The following is an 18,571-nucleotide window of genomic DNA, read 5'->3' as shown; positions in this document are numbered from 1 at the left end:
TCACAGGACATAGCCCTGCTGAAAAAAAACAACATGACCAACATAAGCTGGCATTGCTAGCTAAACCAGCAATGTAAGACCAGTAGCCTAACACCGGCTAAAATGACCAACTTGAGGTGGTTCGACAAGTAAAACCAGCTGAATTACCATCTTAAACTGGGTAAACCAGCTGGAGGTATGTTTCTGCAAGAGTTTTGCTGGTCTAGCTGGTCAGCCATCATAGGGTGCATGGTGCTGGCTAACAAGATCAACCAGCAAACCACCTTACGCTGGTCAGGTTATTTTTTTTTTCAGCAGGGAGCACATAATGATATACAGAGTAAATATGAAATACATTGTGAATGTTCACACATTCAAAACCATCCGTCGTGTCAAACTAGGCCTACACTCGCACATCTCTAAATAGCACAATAAATAGGCTACCCTATAAATAGCAGTCCACAATTCAGCACAGTCACAAGTAGGCCTAGTCATTAAATTACATTTGGCTCACACTTTTTGACCAAAGCAACTTCCAATGAAGGTAGAGTGCAATAAGGACAGGTAAGTGCAGCAGTAAGCACTACTTCTGTGCTAGTGACTCTGCACTCTCCAGCCACATACAGTACAATCACACACCACAGCTACAGTCAGTTCAGTCCCTCAGACACAGCCCCCTACTCAGCACTTATTGTCATTTTGGGACATTTTCACTTTTCTGCCCATGTTTCCCATTGATGATTCTGACTGACGGGGACAAATTAATGTTTATAGCGGTTGGGCGTACAAAAAGGGACCCTGTACATCCTTCCTGAGTTCATGAGCACATATTCTTGGTACTACACATGGGAGGAGTCAGATATTGAAGAGCTGGACTTCTCGAGTGAGGGGAGCAGGGACTGCCATAGTTTCCCCTGCTGTTTTAAACAGGTTGCCTACTCATGCATTTGTGCGATGACATATTAGCACAGAGTGGACTATATACTCTTTGGTATTTGGGCCATTGTATTAAAAAAAAAATGGAGGAGTGGTAAAATGCAGAGAAACATCTTCTGAGATTAAATGAAAGCCATACATTTACCGGTAAAAGCAGATATTTTCTGACATTATAAAGTCTCAAAAGTTGTGCATTTAAAAACACTTGACTGTCAGAAAAGTCTAGGTTCATGCTGAGGTGGAATTCAGTTTTGGATGAGAAGCTGCAGTATCCCTGCTGCTTCACCTTGTTTCATATGATGACAACCAAATCACCAATCTGGTGTAGGGCTGGTCCATTCAGCATCTAACATGTGTGTGTGTGTGTGTGTGTGTGTGTGTGTGTGTGTGTGTGTGTGTGTGTGTGTGTGTGTGTGTGTGTGTGTGCGTGCATGCACGCTTGTGTGGTTGTGGAAAAGGTCTCTGGATGATTAAGAAACCCATTACATTTAAATCTTCAAAAAGGCCCTTGAGTTAAGTTAAAGGTGATTATCAACCTTTGAGCAATCATGCCAAAGAGGGACCGCCACCTTCCTTCTTGGCCAATAGTAGTATAGGCTTAGGCTACTACTGCAGTGCGTTTCTGCACAACTAGTGACTTATCAAATGGTTATACTTAGTGTACCTATATCAAAGGCTGAACAATATAGTGTCAAGTGACACTGACAAGTTGCTAATGCAGACCAGCAACGACTGATTCCTCTGCAGACAGATTGGAACACTGCCATCCTTACACCAGAAAACTTTGACAAGATTTGGAAAAAATCCTTGAAAGATTTTTTTGAAAAGGTCTTTTGAGGTAAAGAATGAATGGGGCATTAGTTAAAAGACTCCAATCTTTCAAGAATCTTTCCTAAATCTTGTCAGTATAGTTTAGACTAGAGATTCATATTCCATACCAGTAGATGGCGGTACAAACACAGTAGATCTATGTTTCAAAATCACTGATACGCTGCTCGTTCGGTCCTTCTCTTTCCATTTTATTTCGACTTCAGCCATTGGAGATAGCTACTCGCTCGACCGTATCGGTGGTATTTTAATATCGTTTATACTGTTTTTTACAGTGACATTGAGATATATACATATTATATCACGTGTCGTGATTGTTTTGTCGTATTTGTCCTATCAAGGGAATTACTCAGCCTTTTATTACAGCTAACGTTACCTATTTTCAGCTAACGATAGTCCTCAGCACTTATTTTCCTATTTAGCAATCGACTTGACGCTTCCGAGAACGTGCCAAGTTACGAACTTATCTTCTGTTACTTGATAAACTGCAATTACCTCATAAACAACCTGTCTGCTGACTGAAAATATGGATCAAGTTGAAGTATCTCCTAAAGAAGTAAAGGTAAGTCATCTGACTAGTGTACAAGCCAACATTAACGCTAACTGATTGAATGTAAGCATTTAGCATGCAAGCTAACAAGATGACACTGATAAGGTTGGGCTTCGGCTTGCTTCGAACTAGAACTAGTCCTAAACAATTATATTTGGTCGTCACCAGAAGTCGTTGAAAATTTACGCTGGCTAGACAACTGTACGCTCAATAAATACTGTTGTCTGTTATTAAGCGATTAGATATGACAGTAGTTCTGTTCGTCCTGTCAGTTTGTTAGCCACTTGTTATCACTGTAAACTCCCGAAAAGCGATGTTATGAGATTCTGCTCGGTTAGCAAACAAGCTTGCTTTTACTAGCAGGTGACTTGAGGCGAGCTTAATTGTGACAAGTGTTTTTTCAGGCAGCACTTGTTTCGAAGGAATATTCTTATCAGACAGGTTAACTGTTGACACGTTTCTCCCTCAATTTAGAGTCCTTGGGGGACTGTGAGACCTGTTCAGACTCCCTGCTCCCTATCCGACGTTATGAGTGAACAGCTGGCCAAGCAACTGGATGACGAAAACAACGCCTTCCCAATTTGTCCAGAGTGAGTCACTCACCAGTTTTGTCCGGGGGTCAAATGTCACAAGTTCTCATGATTCCATTTTAGTCATCGGGAGCCAATAAGGAACTAAATAACAAGAAAGTTATACAGACTAGGTTATAAAGAGTGATAAGAAAATCAATCTTTACCATTATTAGTAGTTCCTTCCTTACTGGCAGATAACATTAAAGGGGCACAGTTTACACTCTCATACACACACTCAGTATGATAGTTGCATTGATGGATAAAACAAAACAAAACAATTATGACTGGGCGTGTGATATGCAGGGCTGGGACAAAGTCACTGTTTGGAAAGTAACAACTAAGTCTCAAGTCCGATTTTGTTTGGCCTCTTTTTTTCTGTCAAAGTTCACAAGCCCATAGCAAGAACTAAACCATGTAGGAGGCTCAAATGTTTGCATGCTGGTACATAAATAGGAATAGTATGTAGCAAAATCGTCACATTTAGTTACTCTATACAACCACAGGTGGTACTGTGGTAACTCTAAGACATATCGATCTCAATGGTGCATTTTGCCCATGTTCAGGGTGGAAAATAAAAAAGAAAGATTTGCATAAGACAAGTCAAATGGGTGTGTTTAAAAGGAAGGGATCATGGAGAATAAAGAAACAAATATAAAAAAAATCTTTTTATATTCCCACAAGGTGTTAGGCTGCTCTGAAAATGAGAACCAAAATGATTTTTCAGACTTGTGAGGTCTGCTCTTCAGACCCTGAAGGAATTTATTTTCTGTTCATCGCTTTTTGTGAGAGTGTTTCTACTTATCTCAATAAGGAAAATAAATCAAGAGCGTATGTTGAGGACAAATGTCTTCAGAAGGCCTAAACAGAGGCCAAAAACTCCAATAAAATTTTGTTTAACTTTGAGGGACAGCTATGACCATGCAGGATCATCCAGACCAAACGTGACTATTTTGCTACATACTATTCCTATTTATGTACCATCATGCACAATTTGAGCCTCCCACATGGTTTAGTTCTTGCGCTATGGGCTTGTGAACTTTGACAAAAAAAAGAGGCCGAACAAAATAGACCCCCCCCCCCCCCCCCCCCCCCGTAAAACTGGCTGTATCTTGGAAAGTATTGATCTTACATAAAAGTAATTTTACAGTGTGTCTCCTGGGTAACATTAGCCTGACGTTGTCATACTCAAATTCTAGTCAGAATATGAGTCTGATACTGCTCCATTGGGATGTAATTGACCTGTCACTAAGCCCCGCCCCCATTGTTACCGTGTGAAAACTCGGACAAACAAACCAGACTTGATTAGAAATACATTGTGGACATTGGCAGCTGACAGTATATGAAAGCAGGCTTTGAGGACGTTTTGGTCGATAAGGGATTTACTTTCCTCCAGAAGCTATCAAAAGGGACTTAATTATGCTATGGAGGGGTGTATTCAAAACTTTAGAATACATACAAGGTGACAAGCAGTTGTGGCGAGTAGCTGTGCAAATCACCGTGCAAAAACCACTGACGTTAATGCTAGCTAGCGGAAGATTGATACTAAGATATGTTAGGTTACGTTAATTTTTGATGTAAGAATATAGTAGTTGGTTAATGAGCATTTTCATCTTGGGATTTAACAGGGAACCTGTGCCCACGTTGTTGGCTTAGTAGCCTGTTGCAAACGCGAGAGACGTCCTGTAGGGTACTGTTGATGAAAATCAGTATTACACGTCCCCCATGCAAAACGTTTGACCATATCCGTCTGGGTTTTTTGAGTTAATAAACTCCATAAATAACCATTAATTTGTCATTTTATGCCTCCTCCCTGTTGTTTCCTATGGAGTTGTCCGAGCTGATGTCCGAGTCCCGTTGAGGCTGGACTGTCATTGGCTCATCAGTGTTCTAAGGGTGGCGCTTAGCGACAGGTCAATTATGGGGCGTGTTTCAACCGATACAGAGGGGGGAATGCCTCTGCACTCAATTGGATAGACCTAACCAATCAGAGCAACGAAATAGCTTACTGTGAGATGTAGGAAGAAAACACGAACCATCCTTCTTCTCCACAAATGCCTTAACATTGTTTTCTGGTCTTTTGTAAAAGTTATTGTGCCGTCAATATCTCCTACAACACTCATTAGCGAAATCTAAGATACGTAGTAGGGTAGGCTATTAGGAAAAAACTGATGGCCTATATCCCCTCCGTTTTTAAAAATAATTCAGTTGAACACTGATATGCTACAAACATGTTATAAACAGACGGCTGTCGTAAATCCCTCGAACAGGTGGTCAATCAGATTTCAAACGAACGAGGGAATGACTTGTCAATGCAACACACTGCTGTTTTCCCTTGATGAAAGTGAAACCATGAGTTTTCCCACATTTCAACTTTGGTTCAGAAATAATCGTTTTCAGCGATACAACCTCATTGAAATAATATGCATTTTCCATATGGGGTCTTAAAAGCCATCTGTCTCCTTCTAGCCACAGCGTTTTTGTTGCAAACATAATCAACCAAAATGTGCTCAGGTGACGTGATGGACGAGGTGCTGTTGCTCACCTGTCCATCGTAAAGCCCGATTCGATTGGTCCACCCAGGTCTGGGGCAAGCATAGTTGCTCTACAATGGAGCAATGCCAGACCGAACTTCCCGACCTCAAATGTTGTGGGTGGGACTAAGTTCAGCTGGCACCCAGGCTAGGGTAACATAGGTACACCTGGTAAATTTTTCAGAATTGTTTGAGACCTAAGTGCGTTGAATTGACGTGAAATGACCCTAATGAAAACACCAAAAAAGTCCAAAGACAAACAAAGTAGCCTTTGTTCTCTTACAGAGGAAAGCTAAGAGTCAATACTGGTTTAGAATTTACTAACAGGCAGTAATATGTCCAGTCATGCTAATAAAGCAACTTTAATGTGAGTTGAGGTACACATGTGAGGTGTGTGAGTTAGGGAGGAAAATGTGTGGATGACTATGTGGATGGGGGGAGTGAATTGCTTTTACAGTGTGTGATGTTTTCAATCATCATAAGAATGGCAATGGCAAACTAGACTGCAGTAGGCACACACAACAACAGGAGAACTGTCATTTTAAAGGTGCTCTAAGTGATGCCACACGTTTTTAGGCTAAAACATTTCATGTCACTTACTGCAAACATCACCTAACCATCCACTAGCTGTCTGTGTCCTGAATACACTGTAAAAAAACGGTAAAAACGCGATCTCTGTGGATAGCCCAGGCTCCAAAAACGGCAACAAAAACAACCTGGGCAAACCTAGCCCATAAAAACATAACAAACTGTTCCAGCAAATCAGACGAGATGCGCGTTTAGGAGAGCTTCAATTGCACAGGAGCAGCACGGTAGGGAGGGGCAGGAAGTAGCGAGCTAGCTCTCTGTTTTGTTTGAAAGTCAACAGAAGTGACGTTACCCAGCATCGCTTAGAGCACCTTTAAATGTCCCATTACGGAGATGAAAAATGAACAGTAATCCTTCCTGCTCTAAACATATGCATAAGACATTGTCTAAAAAGTCTAAACATATAGGCCTAGTATGTGTGTCTCTCTGTCGGTGTGTGGCTGTGTGAGTGCATAAAACATGTATGGGAGACTAAAGGCCTCTTATGAATATTAGGAATGAAATGTGATTTTTAGAGGCAATTTGTCAAGTCGATTTTATTTATATAGCACATTTCATACACAGAGGTCATTCAATGTTCTTTACATAAACAAAAGCAAACAGGAATAACTAATAAAAGCATAGAAGGGCAATAGTCAAAGAATAGTTAAAAAAAGTTAATAATAAGAAGAAAACATAAAACACAAGGTAACAGTACATAAAAGCATAAAAGGGCAATAGTTTAATAGTTTAAAAAGTAATAATTAAAACATAAAAAACAACAGGGTGATTATACTAGTCAAGTACCCAGTGAACGGCAGCGCTCTATGGAGATTCTTGAAGTAGTCCCAAACTGTGCGTGCACACACATATTTCCTTTCAGGGCCAAAATGCCCGACCACAGGGCTCGATAGTCCCCCTTGTGTAGTATAAACACCCAAGTAGTTAAAGGATAATTCCGGTATTTAGGTGTCTGAAAAAATAGTTTCACAATAGCAAATAACACGGCTGGAAATCATACATTGCGCCGAGATTGATTTGATTTTAATTATCAACGAACACCACGAACTACTCGGTGAGTTGCACAGTTTTGAAAACGAACGTTAAAGGTTGTTTTAAGGACATGTTTATGCATGCCTGTAGTCAGCCCTCTGAAGCAGTAAAGGCGATTCAAAACGAGTCAGAAAAGTCGAGACAGGACCCATCGTCAAAATTTCAGTGTCCACCACTCTAGTTCATCCAAAACAACCCAGAAAACGGACTTAATGTGCTAAATATCGGAATTATCCTTTAACACTCAGAGGGCTAGATGTATATTTGCGCCTGTTTCCAGGCGTTAATGGTTTGCAAAAACAGGCTGCAATTGGGTAAAACCGCAGACTGCCTGTCGCAGGAGTTGAAAATGGCAAATTGCACTTTCCCGTGTCATGCATATGCATTTAGAGGAGGGTCAGGGGAAAGTGGGAGTTTCATGTTAAAAGGTGGGAGTGTAAAATGCGTATTCCCCTGTATAAAAACTGCCCATGAAAGTACATGTCTGTTTTGCGGTGAAACATTTCCGCCTGATAAAAGCAGGAGTTAATCCAAATTACGGTTAAATGCGTCAATAAAAAGAACTTTGATAAACAACGGAATTGCTATTCAGAGCATCAGTTGCGCGTCTTTGTACTTTATTCAAAGCAGTCTTAATTTCTGTTGGGCTTTCGAATGTTTTACTTTCACTTTTAAGTTATCCACTTGAATTTGCCTACTTGCTAGATTTGACCATTCTTCCATAACCTGCTACAAGTAGTTTGAGTAGAACTACTGCTCTTTATTATCTCCCTGCTTGTATTGTATTATTTCATGATCGCTAAACGTTTGATTTGTTTTAATGTTGTCATCAGCGAACTTTATTCAACTGCACTTGTGATTGAAGTATGCCGCTCAGTTGTAGACGCTCGTAAATTGCGGTAGGGGGCGGAGAAATGTTGGTTACCTGATGAGCTGCTGGTTTGATAAATACTTTGCACAATGAGCGCACAAACTGCACTCAGACATGTTACAAAGATTGCCTGTGGTGTGATCGATTTTAGCCCATTAATTGCGTTAGTTGCGTGCAATTCCCTGCTCCCCCGCTGCAGTACGGAGACCTGAGGTCCAGAGGTGCAGCTATCCCCTGCCCCCTCCTCCTTCCTCTTCTAAACTCTGTGTGAGACCTTCTCATAGGTAAGAGACCCCAGGTGTAACGTAGTGTTGTCACGATACCAAAATTATGACTTTGATACGATACCTGCCATAAATATCACGATGCTCGATACTGAAACGATACTACGGCGAAATCCTAAGATATCTGGAAAAGAAAGGACTCATACCTCCTCCAAGTGTATTGAGTCATTTGTGTTGAATTCGGTGCACTTTTGTAGTGTGCAGGTCAATTCTGGGTTCAAAACTTCCTACATAATTATTATTTTTATAGTCAGTAAAATAGTAGGCCTACTTTGTGTGATTAAGTCCTTTATTTTTAGAGAATAACTTGGGACTAACCATGTAGTCGTGTTTTCTATAGCATATTCGTTAACCTGTCGTTCTTTGAACAAAAATGTTGGGATATGTCTGCGAGGTGTTTAGCCAAGTTCCATGCGTAGCCTACTGCTTTTAAATGACTTTGAAACATATTTCACAAACGGGCCTCTGTGTAGCCTACCTGATGGCTGATGTATCCGAAATAGTTGCAGATTTCACTTCACCTTTTGTTTTATCCACAAGGCCGAGGACGGTCGTTAAAGAACTACTGTATGTTGACGTTGGCTGCGCACTCAATCAGAGCTGCCTGCTTGACACGCCCACTTGCCTAGATGCGGAAATTGTATCGTTTTTTGCGTGAAGGCATCGTGATACCTTTTTAGTATCGATACACCGTGCAACACTAGTGTAACGTTAGATGAACTTGAGGCTGCTGAAGTTGGTATGGGTAGGAAATAGTTATATGCCACCCATGCCACAAGTCATTACAAGTCAAAGAGGCAAAGTCCAAATCAAGTCTTGAGTTAATAGCATGAAAGTCCCAAGTCGAGTTGCAAGTCATTTCTAATTTTTTCAAGTCGAGTTTAAAGTTATCAAAATCGTGACTCAAGTCCATACCTCTGGTATTAAACTGTTGTTCAGTAACAAAGGTCAGAGGATTGTTGCACTGTCAGGATGACGATCCGCTTTTGTTGTTTCCTTAGGGTGGATGTGGAACTTATGACCTCTCCAGAGGCTGACACAGACAGTGACCTGATGCTGGCTCAGATGCTACAGATGCAGTTTGACAGGGAGTTTGACTCACAGCTACGCAGAGAGGAGAAGAAGTTCAATGGAGACAGCAAAGGTGAGTGTACAGGTCTAGATTCCTAAAGATCCACAATAGCACCTGGGACGGCTGTAGTTTTCCTAGTCAGCTGTTACGTCAAAAGTGGAAGTCCAGAGTCATGACTGGGCTACATGTGTCTTTGACAATCCAATTCCTGCATTACAGTTCAGCCACAGTTTCACCCACTGTCATTTGCCTGTGAATGTTTTGGAAAATGGTCACAGTCACTGACACATCTCCAGTCATACAATGAGATGGAATCACAACATGTGCACCATAGTGTTTTTGAAAATAAGCCCAAACATTGTATTTTTTGTTTGTCTTGTGTCTACAGTGTCCATATCTTTTGAAAACTACCGCATGGTTCACCCTTATGAGGAGAGTGACAGCTCTGAGGATGAAGTTGATTGGCAAGACACCCGTAATGACCCCTATCGAGCTGGTATAAACGCTTACCTTCATTACAATCCTACGTCTACAATATTCAATTTTAACAATTTGTTAGGGTTAGGTGAAACATTTATCCCTCTATGGATTCTTTTCCCTTCTAGATAAACCAACCACCACCCCCAAAAAGGGCTTCACTGGGAAAGGCAAAAACATCACCACTAAACATGATGAGGTGGTTTGTGGAAGGAAGAACACCGCACGCATGGAACATGTGAGCCCGTCCCCCCCCCCCCCCCCCCCAATGTATTGTGTTTTGAATGTTCCTTTGTAATCCAGGTATTCATGTATGAGATTAAGCACAGTATTCTTGCAAACTGTCAGTACTTGTTTTGTTCATCGAAAACTAAATGTTACAGCAATAATTCCCAAGAGGTAGTAGGTTACACTGATTTTAGAACAGCTAAGGCGCATTGTTAGGCACAATGTGCATGTGGAGGGCCTAAAACCCCCTTTAACTTTTTTAAAATCAATGTAACCTACGGACTCGAGTGGTTTATAGCTTTTCTAGCACGATTCAGCCAATCATAATCAAGGATCGGAACTATCCCTTTTAGCAATGGAAATGTTATGAATTTTCTTTCTCCTTTTAGTTTGCTCCAGAGGTGCAGGTCGGTGACGGGATTGGCATGGACCTGAAGCTCTCTAACCAGGTGTACAACGCTCTGAAGCAACACTGCTACAGTGAGCAGCGCCGCAGTGCCCGGCTGCATGAGAAAAAGGAGCATTCCACTGCTGTGAGTGCATGCTGCTCGTTCAACAGCAAACTCTTACTTCAATGTTGAATATCCACCACTGCCACTTTATTTGTTTTTGGTGTGTGCATTGACTGATATGTTGCCCATATTTTCTTATCTCTTTGTTCTGATTCCGTAAACACAACCTCTAAACACAAGATACATTTAAAGGTTGTATCAGTGATAGCGGGGATACGTCACATCTATTGATGTTAGAGCTAGCTCGCTACTCCCTCCCTCCCCCTCCCTCCCGTGCAATTAATACTCTCCTAAACGTGCATCTCGTCGGTTAAACAAAACGTGCATCTCGTCGGTTGAAACACTTTGTTTTGCCTTTGAGTGGGTTGCCAACCCTTGTTGATGGCAATTGTTTTTGTGTACAGATCTCAGAGCCTAGGCTGCCTACAAAGACGTGTTTTTTTGACGGCCTGCTTATGGGGCAGACAGCTAGCGGATCGTTAGGAAAGATTAGATGAATGTGATCATTTATGTTTGGACCTTATTTGGGCCTGAAATCGCTGATTCGACCTTTTAAGGTTTTGTAACTGCTCTATGACTAGAGCAGAGAATAAGAGTTTTTTTTTGTTTTGTTTTTTTGAGTCTGTAGTCAGTTCATTGGTAAAGAATGTAAATAACACAGCCAACATTGCATTGAAGTATTACCATATTCCACTTGTGTAATCAATAAGTAATGCTCTTTTTTTTCAGGAGCAAGCAGTGGACCCAAAGACTAGACTGCTGATGTATAAGATGGTGAATGCTGGGATCCTGGAGAATATTAATGGCTGCATCAGCACTGGGAAAGAGTCTGTGGTGTTCCATGCTGATGGTGGAAGGTGAGAACATTTTAGATTATTTCCTCCAATACAGATGTCCTAACAAAACCTAAGTCTACCAACAAAAAACACTGCTAAAGACCACTTTTGTTCTGCTGGTATGTCTTCAGCCTTTTAATCTATTCAGCCATTCAAGATTCATAATTTTGAGCTCATTGAAGACATTGTTACCTTTAGTCTTGCTTGGAACATGACTGACCTACAGCTCACTGGCTTGTAAACTCTCTATGTATTAAGTGCATCTCTCACTACGGGCGATGTAGCCCATAAACATTATTTTTAGTCGTCTTTTAGTAAGGGGACAGAGGATGAAGCTAAATTATGTTGCAGCTTACACGTAGGCTACGGAAGCATACTTCTCACAATTCCGCCACTTCCCATGACCACCAGCTCTATCCTTAAAGCTGCAACCCACCCTTTATTAGCAAAGGTGACATCACAAGAATTTCAGTTATTAAACTGCATTCATATTTTATATTTTTTCCTGTTTTGCTTTTAATGTGAGAGTGAGTTCTTAAAAAAAGGTTTGCTGTAGAATGTCTTTTGCTGTGGAAACAGGAAGTATCAGAGCAGCTTTTCTGCTTGGACCTCTAAAAATTATTAAAGGTATACTATGCAGTTTATTAAAGGTATACTATGCAGTTTCGGGTATTTTTGGCGACTGTAGAGCTCCCCCTTGAAGTCGCGATATATTTATATTTTACTCTGCCGTTGTAAATAGCCTACTTCTTGAGGCTTACCCCTGTACACAATGAAAATGCTTTTGTTTGAGGCGAAGGATTAATAACAGGCAAAAACAATCTCCAAAGAGCTATATCTACTGACAAAGTAATGTTTCACGATTCTCGCAAGATGTCTTCGGTTTGACTTATTCTTGAGGTTGCATGGCTGGTTCTCTCTTTATCGACTCGCTACGGCTATGCTGTATGCCTATGCTAGGTGAACGGTTCTCCTATTACAAGTTCGTTTACCATGAAATTGGCTTCGTAAAGGTTATACAAAGATGAAAATCTTGCATAGTGTAGAAATGAGACTGCTGTGTTTTATTATTGTTTTGTCATTGTTTGATCCCAGCATGGAGGAGAAAGCAGTTCCAGGGGAGGTTGTGCTGAAGGTCTTCAAGACCACACTCAATGAGTTCAAGAACCGGGACAAGTACATCAAGGATGACTACCGCTTCAAGGACCGTTTCAGCAAGCTGAACCCCCGCAAGGTCATTCGCCTGTGGGCAGAGAAGGAGATGCACAACTTAGCCAGGTGTGTCACAAATGGATCTTGTCTTATGTACAGTGGCTTTTCTTAAACCAGAATTGGATATTGTGGACAACATTGTGGTTGAGCCTCTGATATTCATAGTAGTACATATAAACATAATAAATTTGTATTCATAGCTAATGAGTATTGAAAAGGGTGGGGTTGGGGATGTCTGTTGATGATCTAGATCAGTGGTTCTCAACCGGTGTGCTGTGAGGCAAAGTGAGGTGTGCTGTGGATTTTTGAGGAATTTAATGTTATTTTTACATGCAACAATGACACAACTTCTGAATTTAAAAACATTTTAGGAAGTCAGATATGTACAACTTCTTCCTTCTAGGCAAACAACAATACAATACACATTACTTTACCACCCATATTAAGCATGGTTGTTAGTATAGGTTGCAGTTGCTACAGTTAAAGAAGGAAAATAAACACAGACATAAGCCCTGACACACACAGGCCAACGGTCTACTTAAGAAAAGCCACACAACTGCCAACACAGTGTACACACAGTAAGACTATTTTAGCGACCAACACAAGAACACAGCAAAAAAGCCAAAGTCCACACGACCACCAATCTGCTGCCTGGCACCAAGGAGCCATCTGTATGATGTCTTTGGGCTAATTGGGCGGCCTTTAAAAGCCCTATCAGAACCCCCCATGCAGCAGTCAGGAGTAGGCGGGACCAGGTCACAAAGGAGAGCAAAACACACAAGCACACTATTCTAAAACCACCAATTACCAACCCTTTCGTTCAAAAATTCTAAAACAACGATGTTTTTAATAACATTTGATAAATGAACCTTACATTTTTCAGTAGCCATAGGTGTGTAGATTTGAACAAAATCTAGTTTGGTTCTAACCGGGGCTTTTACTGCCTGAAATATTTGATTTTGTTTACCACGCTCAGAGTTTAGTGCTGGGCTGGTGGGTGCCTATTTCCAACCTTTCTCACGGCACATCAATGGTTAGACTGAGAATTCTCGTCGCAAATCAAAATTCCACTGGAGCTCCAAGCAGATTTGTACACGCAGCCATACAACACTGTTTACAGCTCTTCGAGTCACGGTAAAATTTAATTTTTGGTACATAGCTAATTTCGAAACACTTATGGTGTGGGTGCTTACGTTTCTTTAGGAATCCGCCATCTTGGTTGGTTTGTATAGAAATGAATATTAAGTGACACATACACGTAAGAGGTCGGGAATACGGGATGGTTGGTAATAGGTGACGTTCCTATACAGCTGTAACAGAAACTTTGCATGTATAGAAAAAATATGGGCATATGAGGGAACACCCCTGGCCTCTAATAATGTGTGTGGTATTCATAATCATTAACCATAAGTTGGTGTGCCTTGGCGTTTTCATTTGACCTTTGGTGTGCCTTAGCTCCAAAAAGGTTGAGAACCTCTGATCAAAATGATCATTTTTAGATAATAGGTTCTCGAGTAGAGGCAACCTGATCTTGAGACAAGTTCCACGTGTAGTAAGAAATTCTGGCCTTAAAGGTGTCTCCCATATAAGTGTGTGTTATATTTAACCATTTACTCTTTTAGTATGGTCTGTGCAAATGGTAAAGAAAGAGGCGCTGCTGTAAGCAGAAAGTGAAGGAGAGATTTATGAGTTAACAACTGTGGAATTCCATGTTCAAGGTGTTTGCGCAGCCATGCTGTGTGTGTGTGTGTGTGTGTGCTCCATGCTGAGTGCTGTGTGCGCTGTGTGTGTTTCATGCTGAGTGTATGTGTGCTGTGTGTGTGTGCCATACTGTATGTGTGTCCTCCAAGAAGGCTGGGTAGGCCCAGTTCGACGAGCTGGCGCCCCTAAGACCTTATTTACTCTCTTGGGGTCAATCTTGACTGGATTCCATAGGCCTTGGTTGTTATGGGATAGATACAGCCTTAGAGATATGGTTGACTCTGTGGTAATTATGTCGTAAACAAGTTTGCGTACCATTAATGGAGATGTCATGTCTTGTCTGAACTGTCAGTAGGGTATAAAAAATGTTTCCTTGTTTGTAACATCAGACTGCGTCTGTTGGCAACACGACGTAAGTCTCCGGATTCGTGAATAAAGCTCTCTGAGATTTCTGACTTCACTCCTGGCTGACTGAGACTTCATTTCTGAGACAATCCCTAGACAAAATTCTGTTCACGCTTCAGTAATTTTTCAGCAATAAGTCTCAAAAACGGAACCCTAATGCAAGTCCCAGCTGCCTTGCGTGCTGCGATAGCAGTTGTGTGTCCCTCGGAATGAAGGCAAAATTGCTCAAGCTGTGTTGCTTCTTTTAGAATGAAGAAGGCAGGCATCCAGTGCCCAGAGGTTGTGATCCTGAGAAAGCACATCCTGGTGATGTCTTTTATTGGCCAGGACCATGTGCCTGCTCCCAAGCTGAAGGATGCCATGCTGAGCAGTGAGGACATGAAGCTCGCCTACTACCAAGTCCTGGATGTGAGTAGCTGGAGGCAGGAACTCGTTCTAGTTATACTGCATGATAACATTAACGTAGGGTGCCAATACCAAAAGTTTGGAGCTTTGATTAAGTAAATGTCCTAATGGGGAAACGGAGTGAAAACTTTTGCGGTCGTGAGTGTGATGGCTTTATTTGTCTGTTTTTTTTCTGTTTTTTTCTTTTCTATAAATAGTCGGAACTATTGTTACAGTCTATTAGAGATGACATTTAACTTTTACTATGGTACAAATAGTAAAACTAAAATACAAAACTATGGAAACATTCAAAGCCATCAAATACGGTTTCACTGTCCATGATCATTTTACAACAACAGCTCTGTGTGGTGTTCTTTACTATTGTTTTAACATGTTTTTCCCCCCTGATGTCCCAGATGATGCAACAGCTGTATCGGGAGTGCAGCCTTGTCCATGCTGACCTGAGTGAATATAACATGCTCTGGCATGATCGGAAGGTGAGTTTTTCTAATAGCCAACTGCTTATCATTGTTCTTGGTGTGGTTATTTAGATGTTGCTGTAAGAAACAGATTTATGTTCATCTTCCTCTGTTTTTTTTTTTTTTTTTTTTATGGTTTTATTACGTATTTTCATTGAATTTACCTTATTTTTTTTTAAGAATGTGCTTGAAGTATGCAAATGAGCTGCAAAGAAACCCAGCATGTGTTGAATGTTTCATCTGAATGTATGTTGTGTGGTAGGTATGGCTGATTGATGTGAGCCAGTCCGTGGAGCCTACTCATCCCCATGGCCTGGAGTTCTTGTTCCGTGATTGCAGGAATGTTTCCACTGTAAGTAATGGATTCAAAATGTTCCCCTTCCTTTAGACAATTTTGTCTTTCTTTGTAATGTACAGTAAGAACCTAAATTGTGGAATAAAGGATGGGTTTGAATTTATCAGGAACATTGTGAATGAGTGGTGTGGTTTCTATCAGTTCTAATCAGCTATCTCCCTTTTTGTGCTGCAGTTCTTTGATAAGGCAGGTGTGGCAGATGTCATGAATGTGTATGAACTCTTCAACGCCGTGTCTGGGCTCCAGATTAACGGTGACAACGAGGCAGACTTCTTGGCTCAGGTCAGAATGCAGTTTTTGTTCATTGTTCTTGATGTGCTTCTTAAGACAATGTAATTACAAACATAACTATTAGCTGCCAAAACGGGTGCAGCCAAAGGTCATGCAATTGTGTCTAGAGGTCGCACCATGAAGTTTACAGTACAACACTGGGAATGTTTCCCTAATTTAGAGGTCTGTACATTGTCAATTTCCTAGTTGTGACATCAATGAGTGTTCTACTAAGCCTATGCTACTTTATTGCCCATAGATTGAAGCCCTGGAGAAGAGGAACGAGGACCATGTGCAAAAGCGCACCAAGAAGACTTTCCCTACCAGTGATGATGGGCCTCCCCTGTTAAAGAAGAACAATGAGGATATCTAGCAACAAGGCAACCTTGGTGCTGAATGGAGCAGTGATACTCTGTTGTCACGTATCATATTGAAGTGCTGGATAAGTCACTAAGCTGGCCAGATGTGAGAGGCAGTCACCCACCTCTGCCACTTTCCGCCGCTGTTGTTGTTGAGTGGCAGGAAAGTCAGACAGACCGCAAACACACAAATGTACGCACATCAGTCTAGCACATGATTATGTTATAATTGTGCACTTGTATGTAACAAGCCATTGTTCCTGTATAACTCTGGTTGGGTGAAGTCAATATGACTGCTTTTGGTGTGAGCTTAGAAAATAAAAAATAATTAAAAAATAAAACTCATATGTAATATTTAGTCCTCATAGAGTGTCCTTATGAATTAAGTGTTCTGTGTGGTCTGGCTACTATTGAATGCAATTTTGCCTGTAAAGCATTTAATATGTGATTTTTGTGAGTATAGCGTAGCTGAAACTGATTCCAGAATGGAATCTTAATGCCGTACTCGCCCAGGTATAATTTCCTGTCCGGTCTCATCGTGGTATGTGGGAATAACAAAGTCAAAGGCTTTTACTACAGGAGAACTGAGACCTTCCTTTGCATCCTGTCAAAATCTGTGTGAAGAAAATAAATATTTGAATTTCATATAATTGCATGTCATTCTTTAGGAATCCTCTTTGTATTATCCCTGGTTGATGGCACGTAACCCCGTTTCCCCCCAAAAAAGTTTGGACTAGGTGAAAAATATAACAAAAAACAGAATCCAATGATTTGTAAATCAGTATACAATAGCACACAAGACAACATATCTATTGTTAAAACAGAGAAATTATTTGCATGTAAGTGTTTTAACCAGTATTTGTGGAAGGAACATCAAACTGTTCATAGACAATGGTCATCAGAAAGTAACAAATCTGGGTAAGTTAACTCCTAGTAAGTGCTAAACCTCCTACAACAAGAGCCCTATGGCATTGTTTTGTTAGGATAATGAAGCCATACAGCCATGCATTTTTGGAAACGGGATTGTACTTTGGTTCTGGTCGCATGTGGTCTTTTCCAGTGTGTATGTAACAACAATTTCCTGCAAGTTCTTTAGAAACCATTGGAAAATCTTAATATCTTAAAATATTTCCTTTGTGGTTGATAAGATATTAAAAGCTCAGAGATATATGAAGGTGCTATGCCATTCAGAGCTTTGTAAGTAATTACCATAACCTTAAAATCAATTATAGGAGGCGGGGAGCCACTGCAGTTCAGCCATAGGCGCCGGAAGCACAGTGGCCAGGGAGCCAATGGTCCCTCCACTTTTGGCTCAAAATATATTTTAATAAACAAAATCATCCACGATAAAAAAAAATAAAAAAACGTCCGCGCAAAAAACGGAGAGGTGTTAACCATTATAGCGGTAGTAGCCCGCATCTAATATAGCCTAGAGCTATTTTTGCAGCGTCACTGTTGCAAAACCTTAAGCTTTCTGCCCATGGGTCAAAACCGATGAGCAAAACACCAGCAGAGCACCCAGGCTACACCCCCAGGGAGCAGACAGCGCTCCACTCTGGGATGTTCATTCTCAATCAATGCAACATGAGATTGATTTGAAATGTAGCCGAATCTAATAAAATTTTATTCTGGTTTAGTATGGTTTGTTCACCATTAATAAAGGCTAATGACAATTACTGAAGTTATGAATCTGTTGGATAACCACATTTAGCCTATTGCGCGACATGAGATTCAGTTAATATCATGCGCAACGTGATATATCCGAAACATGTAAGCTACCAAGCCTTCGCAAGGTTTGTATGATAGCCTATTACTTAAGATTACCAGCAATGTTCAAATAGACCAGGTTAACCTATTTCACTTCTGTGTCCCCGTTTACCAAACCACATTTGCTGATACGAACTTCAGCTGACAAAAATGAGGCTGCATTATGTGTGGACATCTTAATGCAGTTTAAGGCTGATTTATGCTTCTTAATTGTGAGCCTACAGCGGCAGGTCATTCTCGCGTTCTCCTTCACAGCAACAAGACACAATTTCGCCAACTCTAGCCTTGCCCTTTACTCGTTGTCTTTTTCCCCTTTTCAAAAAGTGTGATATTCATACTCAAG

At 40.9% G+C, this 18,571-nt stretch overlaps 1 protein-coding gene across 1 annotated transcript; it reads left to right on the top strand.

Moving 5' to 3' along the window:
- Window positions 1-1,928: 1,928 nt before the first annotated feature.
- On the top strand, window positions 1,929-17,106 carry riok3 (RIO kinase 3 (yeast)). The gene is made up of 13 exons (XM_042067819.1): window positions 1,929-2,305; window positions 2,768-2,883; window positions 9,173-9,315; window positions 9,632-9,739; window positions 9,849-9,958; window positions 10,338-10,481; window positions 11,190-11,317; window positions 12,392-12,574; window positions 14,863-15,022; window positions 15,415-15,495; window positions 15,740-15,829; window positions 16,007-16,114; window positions 16,362-17,106. The coding sequence occupies exons 1-13, from the start codon at window positions 2,270-2,272 to the stop codon at window positions 16,473-16,475; spliced, it is 1,521 nt and encodes a 506-aa protein (XP_041923753.1). The 5' UTR covers window positions 1,929-2,269; the 3' UTR covers window positions 16,476-17,106.
- The last annotated feature ends 1,465 nt before the right edge of the window (window positions 17,107-18,571 follow it).

Source organism: Alosa sapidissima, chromosome 17, assembly GCF_018492685.1.
Source record: "Alosa sapidissima isolate fAloSap1 chromosome 17, fAloSap1.pri, whole genome shotgun sequence".
Taxonomy (NCBI): Eukaryota; Metazoa; Chordata; class Actinopteri; order Clupeiformes; family Clupeidae; genus Alosa; species Alosa sapidissima.
This window is presented reverse-complemented; position numbering and strand designations above follow the sequence as displayed.

Bases quoted from the DNA above. Each gene is read 5' to 3' on its own strand.
- riok3 (XM_042067819.1), top strand. From the start codon at position 2,270: ATGGATCAAGTTGAAGTATCTCCTAAAGAAGTAAAG. The intron at 2,884-9,172 runs GTGAGTCACTCA...TTGTTTCCTTAG, and splicing joins GCCTTCCCAATTTGTCCAGA to GGTGGATGTGGAACTTATGA. The intron at 9,959-10,337 runs GTGAGCCCGTCC...TTCTCCTTTTAG, and splicing joins ACACCGCACGCATGGAACAT to TTTGCTCCAGAGGTGCAGGT.